Below are 12,795 nucleotides of genomic sequence, written 5' to 3' on the forward strand. Positions count from 1 at the left end.
GGACCCAATGTGCTGACACCTTGGACATTTGAAGTTCGTTGTGGATGACTGCATGGATGCGTTCCTGGACGATACCCAACTCGGTGGCAATGTAATGCTCCATTACTCGTCTGTCTGCCATGATGATGTCATGAATCTTGGCAGTGGTCTCCTGTGTGATGACGGTGATTGGCCTTCCCGGACGTGGGTCGTCTTCCAGACTCTCCCTGCCACATTTGAATTCAGCAGCCCACTTCTTCACCATGCTGTATGAAGGGGCATCCTCCCCTAGTGTGACCACCATGTCTTCATGGATCTCCTTGAGTGTTAAGCCCTTGAGACCGAGGTAGAGGATGACCTAACAATGGCTGATGTTGTCCATATTATCAGAAATTATGTTTAATTATCTCTAACAGAAAAACAACTCAAGTTAGTAACTTCAAACAAGCTGAACTGCACTCAAATTCAGTGAAACATGTGCAGCTCATGTACTTCTGCCTTAGGCCACAAACTTATCAATCACCCCTCACCCCTCTGTATATATATATATATATATATATATATATATATATACTCTGTCAAAAAAGAAACGCATAGGTGATAGGGAAAGAAGAAAAGTGTTTGATTTTATAAAATATAGTTTTTTCGTACAATGTTGCTGAATGACCATGTTTGTGAATGTTCCTGGAATGGGACAGCATGCCCAAATGCACCCTAAAACAAATTTAATGCATGTTGTGGCACAATGTGTGACAATTGCAGGAAATGGTCAGATTTTGGCGAATGCACGTGAAACTTTGGGAAAACTTTGGGGTAGTGATGGGTATTTAAAGCTGCAATGCTCGCAATGATGCCTCATTTCCATTTCGATGTAGACGAGTTACAAGATGCCAAGACTAAGCCTGCCGAATCGAAACATTACAATAGGCCACCTCCAGTTAGGTGACTCGCTGGCAGCAGTCGCATGCTACATGAATGTGCTGGCAGCAGTCGCATGCCACATGAACGTCCATCAGAGCACCATTTCATGTCTCTGGGACAGGTACCAGCAGTTCCAATCAGCTGAAGACTGGCCCAGAAGTGGAAGACCTCGCATAACAACTGCAGCACAAGATTGCTACATCCGGGTTCTGCACTTGTGTCACCGAATTGCCACAGCAACGAACACTGCTGGACGCATACCTGGTTTGAGAAGGGTGTCTGCACAAACCATTCGGAACCGACTTCGAGAAGCTGGTTTACGGGCTAGGAAACCATATGTTGGCCCCGTCCTGCAACGTCAACATTGACATTTATGTGTTCGCTGGTGCACGAATGTACAGGGGTGGAACTTGGGAAACTGGCAGCGAGTATGGTTCAGCGACGAGTCATGTTTCCTTCTACAGCAACGTGATGGACGACAACGTGTTTACAGACGCCGCAATGAACGTCTTGCCAACAACTCCGTCACCCAAGTTGACAGATTCGGTGGAGGGAATGTCATGATGTGGGGAGCCATCTCATACACCGGCAGAAGTGAACATGTGTTTGTACAAGGCAACCTGACAGCTGTACACTACCGGGATGAAATTCTTCGCCGTCACTTGCTTCCCATTTTGGATCGTAAGAGAGAACTCTTTCAGCAGGACAATGCCAGGCCACATACTGCATGTGTAACAATGGATTTCCTACGGAATGAGAACATTAATGTGCTGCAATGGCCATCAAGATCGCCAGATCTTAACCACATTGAACATCTATGGGGCGAACTGGACAGACGTGTACGCCAGTGTGTCCCGGAGCCTCAGACACTTCCGCAACTGTCACATGCACTGCAGGAAGAATGGGCTAGGATTCCACGTGCCCGGATTCAGACACTCATTCAGTCAATGCCAAGGAGATGTCGCACAGTGATTGCTGCTGCTGGTGGCCACACAAGGTACTGATTTCAGCACCCTCATGCGATGTTGTTATGTGATGAAAACGCCTCCACTGCCGTCAGTCCATTGCAAGAACATTGTCACATACTCATGTCAAATTTGACTGTGATAAGATCATAAATAACGAAATTATGCCACTTTTTATTAAAGAAATAATTCCATTAATATTTCGCCTGTGCGTTTCTTTTTTGACAGAGTATATATACACATATAGAAACTACCAGTATTAGAGAGCAATCAACATAATTACACATCACGCCGTAATATGTAATGGACACAATTGTACATGTATATATATGATGCACTAATCACCAGCAAATAATATCTAATTCTATTTAGTCGAAAAGAACCATATTAACTAACATTTTGCTCACATAGTTGCCAGGATGGATCCTTGAAATAGTCTGCGACGATGTTTTCGTAGGAACATACTAATGATTTAAGAAATGTCAATTTTCATAAAACGATGAATATGTATCAAGGCTTGTCCGGCCAGTCTGTCTTCTCACATGGTGTTTCGTAATTATACAAAATAGGTTTTGACATTCCGTAGTCAAAAGAAAACCCCCCAAAATAATACCTAATGTGATTAATGTTTTTATTAATGTTTGCCACTGTTACGGCACTGTTTATTTTTATTTTTTTTGTGCCCCCCCCCTCCCCCCCTTTTTGTTTTTGCCACCTTCCAACGCCACTGGTATATGTACTGGAAAATACATTGGAAAAAAAGCTCCATAATATAGCACATGGGGAAGGTGACTGTTCTGATTGAAATATTACATATAGCCCTAGTCCATTCCATTTTCCTAAAACAAAATTTTGTTGCTTTTTTTGTGTAAATAATTTCAGTTTGGTTTGACGTAAAAATTAAAATAAAAGTGTTTTGGAAATAACAAAAAAACAAATAAGTTAATAACTTGTAGTAAATTCCATAGTATGACAAAAATGCGTTCTCCATGGAACGCACTATAAACATATATTTCTATTATCTATTACAACTGTGTTACTGTCACACATAATTAAAACTGTAGGTGTGTTTATATGTTAAAATGAAATTATGATAATTTATGTGAGGTGTGATTACAGCTTTGAAACAAAATAAAAGACTTACATGCAAGAAAACCAAAATAATCAGGGTGGGTGACATCTCGCTAGATTCATCTCCTATATTTGACACGTGGTCAATTATAACAAAACGCAATTTCATCAACATAATTATTACATGTAGCATTCTTTATTTTTAACTTTAGGTTGCCATTTATGATGCCAGGGGCTGACATGTATAAATCTCAGCTAAAGATTCACAAATAACAGTGGTCGTCGGTCATACTTGCTGTTAGCTGAATGCGCTGGAACTTGAGAGCGGTTAGGGGACATAAATCTGCCTCATTTTTTCGCTAATTTCTAATGGAGGCTATAGGAATGGTATCATGACATTTTGAACACGTTCACATTTCAGCTCTCTGTGTCAAAGGTTAAGATCACTGTTACTGGTGAAACTGCATATTAGTGTAGTTTACTAGGCCAGTAAGAAGTCAGGCAGCGAATTTAAAACAGCACAAAACATTTGTATGGCAATTTACAGTATTATTGCCAAATGGTGAGGGGATTTTTATAATTTCTAATGCCTTGATACTTTTGCAGACGTCACTGAATTCTCCATTTCCAAGAATTAATGTTGACTTTGCCCTGAGTGAAGGAGACAGTTATATACTACTTCAGGAGACGGGCCCCACTGAATTTACTGTGCACGATCCAGAGCAGGAGATCAGGTAAGATGATTTGTGCTGTGGGTAATTCCTTGCTAACACACGTGACATTCAGACATGTCTATCAACCTCTACTGAATAACTCTGATACACCAAGGTGCTCTTGTGTACTTTATGATAACGTATACTGGCTACCCTCGTTACATATCACCAACATATTACACACTGGTGAATAACTCTGATACACCAAGGTGCTCTTGTGTACTTTATGATAACGTATACTGGCTAACCTAGTTATATCACCAACATATTACACACTGGTGAATAACTCTGATACACCAAGGTGCTCTTGTGTACTTTATGATAACGTATACTGGCTACCCTTGTTACATATCACCAACATATTACACACTGGTGAATAACTGTGATACACCAAGGTGCTCTTGTGTACTTTATGATAACGTATACTGGCTACCCTTGTTACATATCACCAACATATTACACACTGGTGAATAACTCTGATACACCAAGGTGCTCTTGTGTACTTTATGATAACTTATACTGGCTACCCTAGTTACATATCACCAACATATTACACACTGGTGAATAACTCTGATACACCAAGGTGCTCTTGTGTACTTTATGATAACGTATACTGGCTACCCTTGTTACATATCACCAACATATTATACACTGGTGAATAACTGTGATATATCAAGCTGCTCTTGTGTACTTTATGATAACGTATACTGGCTACCCTTGTTACATATCACCAACATATTACACACTGGTGAATAACTGTGATATGTCAAGGTGCTTTGTGTACTTTATGATAACGTATGCTGGCTACCCTAGTTACATATCACCAACATATTACACACTGGTGAATAACTCTGATACACCAAGGTGCTCTTGTGTACTTTATGATAACGTATACTGGCTACCCTTGTTACATATCACCAACATATTACACACTGGTGAATAACTGTGATACACCAAGGTGCTCTTGTGTACTTTATGATAACGTATACTGGCTACCCTTGTTACATATCACCAACATATTACACACTGGTGAATAACTCTGATACACCAAGGTGCTCTTGTGTACTTTATGATAACTTATACTGGCTACCCTAGTTACATATCACCAACATATTACACACTGGTGAATAACTCTGATACACCAAGGTGCTCTTGTGTACTTTATGATAACGTATACTGGCTACCCTAGTTACATATCACCAACATATTATACACTGGTGAATAACTGTGATATATCAAGCTGCTCTTGTGTACTTTATGATAACGTATACTGGCTACCCTTGTTACATATCACCAACATATTACACACTGGTGAATAACTGTGATATATGAAGGTGCTTTGTGTACTTTATGATAACGTGTACTGGCTACCCTTGTTACATATCACCAACATATTACACTCTGGTGAATAACTGTGATATATCAAGCTGCTCTTGTGTACTTTATGATAACGTGTACTGGCTACCCTTGTTACATATCACCAACATATTATACACTGGTGAATAACTGTGATATATCAAGCTGCTCTTGTGTACTTTATGATAACGTATACTGGCTACCCTTGTTACATATCACCAACATATTACACTCTGGTGAATAACTGTGATATATCAAGATGCTTTGTGTATTTTATGATAACATATACTGGCTACCCTTGTTACATATCCCCAACACATTAGACACTGGTGACAGGTTGGGCAGAAAAGTTTCAAAAGGGTCGGTAACGCACGTGATGTGGAATTGGACAAACTTTTGAAGTTTCACGGATTTCATTCAAAAACTCTGTGAAGTGTGCACAAATAACAATTTGATATCAAAGTGTGTTTGTAGATGGAAAGATGGTTTGCTTGTACCAGCCTAAAATAAAGAATAATTATTCATAGTCTCCCTGGAATCTAAGTCTTGAGTTGGTGGTAACACACATGACAGAAAGTAACACATGTGACACTGTCTTAAACTGTCGCCAGAACCACTGAAAAAAGACATTGAAAGCAATCTGAAACTACATTTTTACTTTAAAACAATGTTTACAGGAATTCCAGAGACTGCTATACAATTCTAAATATTAATAAATAGTAGTTGCTACTCAATTTTTAACTGATCACTGTCGCCAATTAAAGTTTTAAAAACAAACTGTTCCCTGGTTTTATTATTATATTTAAAGTTTTAAATGCATTAAATGGGTGCTTTTTAAGGAATAGTGATATAGGTGGAAGTCAGTATTTTAACAAGGACAAGATTAGTAGGATGACTGTTTAAGTGTGAATCTTTGTTGGCTGAAATATTTAAAATGAAAATATCTCTTATAGGGAAGACAACAATAAGTGGAAATTTCTGCTGCCATGACTACAACCATTAAAATTAACATATTGAGGAATCTAATCATCTTAGCTGACTTGGAAGTTGTCCTGTGGGATGAAATTATACCTTTAATCATTATTATATAACAATTCATTATTTACATAAAGTGTCAACATTAACAGGATTATCGTTTATTTTTTAGATCATTGTTTTTTCTGACTTCAGTTCACGTGACATCAATTAAATACTATTAAATACCAATCTATTCTAAACAGTCCTGATGTCTAGCTACATAAAATAAGAGGAACTAATGACATAACAAATCTGAACAATATAATTTTTGTCCAGGATGTCACATGTGTTACTTATATTAAGTCATGTGTGTTACCTTGAACATCACGTGTGTTACCTATATTAAGTCATGTGTGTTACCTTGAACATCACGTGTGTTACCTATATTAAGTCATGTGTGTTACCTTGAACATCACGTGTGTTACCTATATTAAGTCATGTGTGTTACCTTGAACATCACGTGTGTTACCTATATTAAGTCATGTGTGTTACCTTGAATGTCACATGTGTTACCTATATCAAGTCATGTGTGTTACCTTGAATGTCACGTGTGTTACCTATATTAAGTTGTGTGTTACCTTGAATGTCACATGTATTACCTGTATTAAGTCATGTGTGTTACCTTGAATGTCACGTGTGTTACCTATATTAAGTCATGTGTGTTACCTTGAATGTCACATGTATTACCTGTATTAAGTCTTGTGTGTTACCTTGAATGTCACGTGTATTACCTGTATTAAGTCATGTGTGTTAACTTGAATGTCACGTGTGTTACCACAGTTTATGGGAAAAGGGTTAATAATGTTTTATTCATCTCTTGTGCAAGAAGCCTTCACTAGATGGTAACAGAGAATCCAGTTTGGCACCAAATTTTCTCTCAGCTTTCTACAGTAAAATAACTTTTTTACTGTAAAAGTAACATACATGACATTTGTATCACCATCCCTGAAAAAGGCATGGTATGACTGAAATATGAAAATATAATGAACAGTTGTTTATACAGTTTTAGAGACTGATTGTTAAACACCACTAGTTTGTTTTAATAGCCAATAGTTTTTTTATGTTTGTTGATAGAGCTACAGTCTTTGCAATGAGGCATTTTTTCTGTCCACTCAAGATACTGTTAAGTAGCTAAAATAGTGGATAACAGGTTACATATATGCATTATGAAGTGCAGTTTAGTTATCTAGGGTCTTGCAAACTAACAATAAACAGCCTTGGGGTTTTTAAAGACCTTATAAAGTAAATGAAATAACCATAACAGATGAATGAATCAGATGTATTCTATAATAATCATTTCAGTTGAACTTAAAGAATAATAAAAAAGGCAAAGTTTAAATGAATGTATTCTGTTGTCAACATTTTAATTATACCAGTAGCTATTAATTACCAATAAGTTTTATAGAGCTACGTTTATTTCAGTTGATGACCCAGGTAAACAGGTCCCTTTATGTTTTCAGTTTGCTACATTGTTATTGTTCAAGTTAAATCGTCTTGACGTCAATTTAGCTTCAACAATAAACAAACTCCATAAACCTATGAATGTCTGAATAAATCATTGAACAATGTCACCATGGCAGAACGTTTATGAAAAAATATTTGGACATACACCCACCCACCCCCTCGAGCATTACATAATATTTAAATGGTCGCTGATATACAGGGCAGGCCAGTGGTAAAACAGTCATCTGATGTGTGGTAGATCTAGGATCGATCCCAGTTGAAGGGTCCATTGGGCTATTTCTCAATCAAGTATGTGCATCATGACTGGTATAGCAAAGACTGTGGTATGTGTTACTAATGAGACTATGTGTGAAAATTACCAAATGTTTGACATCCAATAGCCGGTGTGTTTGTTCTGCTCTGTGTAACGATAAAAAATCTAGCCTGTGCCACCCCACTAGAGGCTGTATATGCCCCCAACCCTCCAGATATCGTGCCAAGTCCACAGCCCCATATGAGTAAAAACGCTGACATTGTTAACTTTCGAAAAATATGATTCAGCAGCATTTCTCTCAAATACAGTGATGATTTATTTTTTCAAGGTGATTTTACAGGTACAATAAATATTTTCAAAGTTTTAATATGACAAAGGTCAGAAAAACATTTTTTTTTTTTTTTCGATATTGCTAACATGATTTTAAAATTTTGACAACATATTACTCCTATGTGTCTCATCTAGCAGAGAGACCATTGCATAGTCTGTATACATCATACATACTTTGTGTCTCTTCCTCTCAGCTAGTGGTAGAAGTCCACATTTGAAGAAGTCATGTGAATTGTATAACAATTGACAACATGAAAATAACTGCATTTAATATTAAAGTTGTATGATTAAACAGATCTTTCTATCAGCTACAGTATGAAAACTGCTGATTTTGTAAATAGTGGCAATTAATATACAAACTTATTTTTATGTGCACTGTTAGGTTGTTTTTTTACACTTGTCAGATTCAAATTATGTGCAATGTACAAGCGTGTTTGCAGTCGCACACCTTAAAAACGAAGATCTGTGGCCACTTCTGTTTATGTCAAATGTTTGTAATGTTATTTAATGAACATAATAGCCTGAGATGGAATTGATGGACATTGTTTATAGTTTTAGTTCTATTGTAGATGTGTTTCAGTTTGATGCATTAGTAGAGTCTGGGACATGTTCTCTTGTAGATGTGTTTCAGTTTGATGCATTAATAGAGTCTGGGGCGTGTTCTGTTGTTGATGTGTTTTAGTTTGATGCAATAATAGAGTCTGGGGTGTGTTCTATTGTAGATCTGTTTTAGTTTGATGCATTAATAGAGTCTGGGGCATATTCTATTGTAGATGTTTTTTTCTGACCAAAAAAAGTATTTGTTGTGTTAAAGAATTCATTGTGTAATGAAATTATATAGGTAGTATTAGCCTTGAGCTGTATTATTAGGATTCATGAATTTTATCGATTATTTTTGCACTGTTAATCGTTGACAACGTGAAATTCAATTTGCACATGCATGCATGGTTCGACATATCCCGTGTAGTATTCGGTCAATTTTGTTTACTTGTCTTACTGACATTGTTGTCAAGTGAACGAAAACGCTTCAAAATTTGTAAAAAAAAAAAAATTTTTTTACATTGTAGCATTTTTAGTATGCCAAGAATACCCAATAATTTACGCAAACGGGCGATTGGCATGCTTGATGCTGGCATGTCGACAGAAGACGTTGCAAGGCATGTTGGGAGTTCTAGTCGAGCAATACGAAATCTTCGCGTAAGATTTCGAACGACAGGAAGCACCAACGACTTGCCACCTCGTGGATGTCCACATGTTACAACACGTGGTCAAGACCGCTATATCATGAACACGCATTTGCGCAATCGATTCCAAACTGCCACTGCTACTGCTGCTAACACACCTGGACTTCACAATAACCGAATCAGTGGGCAAACTGTTCGTAATCGTCTGATTCAACATTTTGTAACAGTATGTCATTGGACCTCCCTCTTCCACCAATTACTAATGGCTCTGACATCTATGAATTTTGAAGTCCACATTTAGTTTAAACAATATTTATTTCTGTTTATATATGGTCAACAGGCATAGCCTATATAAAGACCTTTCCTTACATTATACAATTGAAATATTAATTGGTCAACATGGACATTTTGAGAAAAATACAATTTATGTTGAAAAAAGTTTAAACTATTGTATTTTAAACCTGTCAAAATAGAAATATTTGCATATAGATTAAAACAGAGAAACAAGAAGAATAAAGGAGAAGGTGGACAGTTTTATCAGTCAAATTATCAGATGAGACTACTTTCTTGTAGTGTTGAGTTATGATCACCATATATTAATGTGTTAATATTTAAATTTAAATGGTTTAACCTGTATAAGTAGTTCTGGTGCTCTCTGTTGTATAGAGGGCAAAATAATAGGTCTGGTGCTCTCTGTTGTATAGAGGGCAAAATAATAGGTCTGGCGCGCTCTGTTGTATAGAGGGTAAAATAATAGGTCTGGCGCTCTCTGTTGTATAGAGGGCAAAATAATAGGTCTGGCGCTCTCTGTTGTATAGAGGGCAAAATAATAGGTCTGGCACTCTGTTGTATAGAGGGCAAAATAATAGGTCTGGCGCTCTCTGTTGCATAGAGGGCAAAATAATAGGTATGGCGCTCTCTGTTGTATAGAGGGCAAAATAATAGGTCTGGCACGCTCTGTTGTATAGAGGGCAAAATAAGAGCAAATGTTCTGAATCTTCAACGTGATGACCACAGGTACCGATGTGGTACAGTATGGGTTTTCTCCAACGAAGCGTGTAAATGTGTGGACACTTAGATCACTTATTCCTAATCGACGTCTGCAGTGCAGTATTTGTAGCTTTCTTTTGCCCTCATAAAAATGTGCAGGAACTACCAAATCTTTTGCTGTTAATTTTTTCTTCAAAGAACTGATAGATGTGGAATTTTTAATATTCATTGATAAATTGTTCCATAAATTAATGCTAGATGGGAAGAAAGATTCAGAATATAATGTCCAGTGTTCCACAAGGAATATAGATCTGTTTATTTGACCGACAGTTCGAGGTAGTTGGATGGACAAATATCTAGCAGAGAGACCATTGCATAGTCTGTATACATCATACATACTTTGTGTCTCTTCCTCTCAGCTAGTGGTAGAAGTCCACATTTGAAGAAGTCATGTGAATTGTATAACAATTGACAACATGAAAATAACTGCATTTAATATTAAAGTTGTATGATTAAACAGATCTTTCTATCAGCTACAGTATGAAAACTGCTGATTTTGTAAATAGTGGCAATTAATATACAAACTTATTTTTATGTGCGCTGTTAGGTTGTTTTTTTACACTTGTCAGATTCAAATTATGTGCAATGTACAAGCGTGTTTGCAGTCGCACACCTTAAAAACCTTAAAAACACCTTCTGTTGTTGATGTGTTTTAGTTTGATGCAATAATAGAGTCTGGGGTGTGTTCTATTGTAGATCTGTTTTAGTTTGATGCATTAATAGAGTCTGGGGCATATTCTATTGTAGATGTTTTTTTTTCTTGAACGATTGTCAGAAGAAACATATGCAAAAGGATGAGTCCCAGAGTGCAATTAGTCTTATAGTCCGGTGGCTTAGCAAAAAAATCGTGACACACTGGTCCAAAGCACCAAATTTGGTATATTTGACAGTTAGGCTATACAAAAACATAATTCGATGAGGTGCCCGACCTACGACCCCCAGATTAGTATTTTTCAAGATGGCTGCCATCACCATTATCAGATATAGGTTTTGTCACCATAACTTTTAAACTAAAGGACTTAAAGAAGTGGAACCAGTGTCTATATCTACTACTTGAATGATGTTATTGGTTTCATAGTGTTAAAATCATATTTATTGATATTCCAAGATGGCCGCCACCGTCAATATAAGAAATCACCCTTTTCAACATAACTTAAATTATTAACCATATAAATGTGGAACCAATGTCTATACCCATTATTTTAGGGTCAATCTATGTGTTAATACTGATTTTAAATAGGCTGATATTATAGTTGATCATAATCCAAAATGGTTGCCACCGCCATTATTAAAAAATATTCATTTCACTGTAACTTCAACACTATTCTAAACGTTTGAGACATACAAACAGAATATATACCTATTATTACATGATATGTGATGATATTGGATTTACTGTGATTAAAATCATATTTGTCCATATTTCAAGATGGCCACCCATGGAATAAACAATAAGACGCAAAATGTTCTTCAAATGTCAATGATATAAGAAACTATTGTCTGAAACTTATAATTCAATGTCATTCCGTGAGATATTCATATTATTGGTTATTTGAATCAGCACTTATATTACTTCAGTCAGTACAAAGTCCTCTGCAGTGGCTCAATGCAGTGCATTTGAGTCCTGTTGTTCTGCAAACACATTTCCTTTTACAAACAGGTTCTGCCTTGCTTCCACACTTGATCAGCTGCCTGCAAGTTTTTGATACTTCTGGTTGTGTTGTCCAAATTGGCTCCCAATGGCTGCTCTTTTTAACCCAACCAAATCTCTCTGGACTAGGACGGTTCTGCTCAGATTCCAAGCATCTCAACCAGATACTAGCCTGATACACACTTCGATTTGTGTGTTCGATCAAAGAAGCCTGAGTTGGTGGCAGGTTTTGCATCATTGGAGTCTTTCGCGGGAACATTTCTCTTCTGAGGTCATTTACAGTTCTTGAGCATGAAGAACTGTCATACAAAATGCATGTAAAGTTCTCTATGATTTCAAAGTGTTGAGAACTGATACTCATTGGATCAAATGGGTTCATATTAGAATAAGTGAATGCCTCTGTCACAGGTGGAAATGACGTGCAAGCTCCCCCGCATCTTTTCTTGGCCTTTCCAAAAACCTCAGAGGTCGTATCTGATCCAGTAAAGGCATGGAAGAATGGAAGAGCACAGCATCGGTCTTTTCCAAGCTCAGAGCAAATGGAATTGATATGAAAGTAGCGGAAGTTCTTGCCTTTGCCAAATGCTACCCAAAGCTGAATACCAGGGTGCAACATTGCCAGTTGGAAATAAATGTCAATAAGAATAACGACCACATCCTTTATTGGTTGAGTCATGTAGAAAAGCACCAAAGTTCTTTGGTAGCTTTGTCTGTGCAGAAACCTTCTTCCGGACACCCTCAATTGCCTCTTTTTTCACGTTTGGCCTCCTTTAGACTGTCGGTCTTGTAAACATCCCATACAACATCAGTTCGCGTACAGTTGTGAAGTTGACGATAGGCC

At 37.2% G+C, this 12,795-nt stretch overlaps 1 protein-coding gene across 1 annotated transcript in view; it reads left to right on the top strand.

Moving 5' to 3' along the window:
* Nucleotides 1-798: 798 nt before the first annotated feature.
* Nucleotides 799-12,795, top strand: part of LOC121370241 (glutamine-dependent NAD(+) synthetase-like) — a 159,887-nt gene continuing 147,890 nt past the window's right edge. The window contains exons 1-2 of the mRNA XM_041495365.1: nt 799-802; nt 3,484-3,670. Of these exons, the coding sequence (XP_041351299.1) occupies nt 799-802; nt 3,484-3,670 (191 nt within the window). The remainder of the gene's footprint in view (nt 803-3,483; nt 3,671-12,795) is intronic.

Source organism: Gigantopelta aegis, chromosome 4 (genome assembly GCF_016097555.1).
Source record: "Gigantopelta aegis isolate Gae_Host chromosome 4, Gae_host_genome, whole genome shotgun sequence".
Taxonomy (NCBI): Eukaryota; Metazoa; Mollusca; class Gastropoda; order Neomphalida; family Peltospiridae; genus Gigantopelta; species Gigantopelta aegis.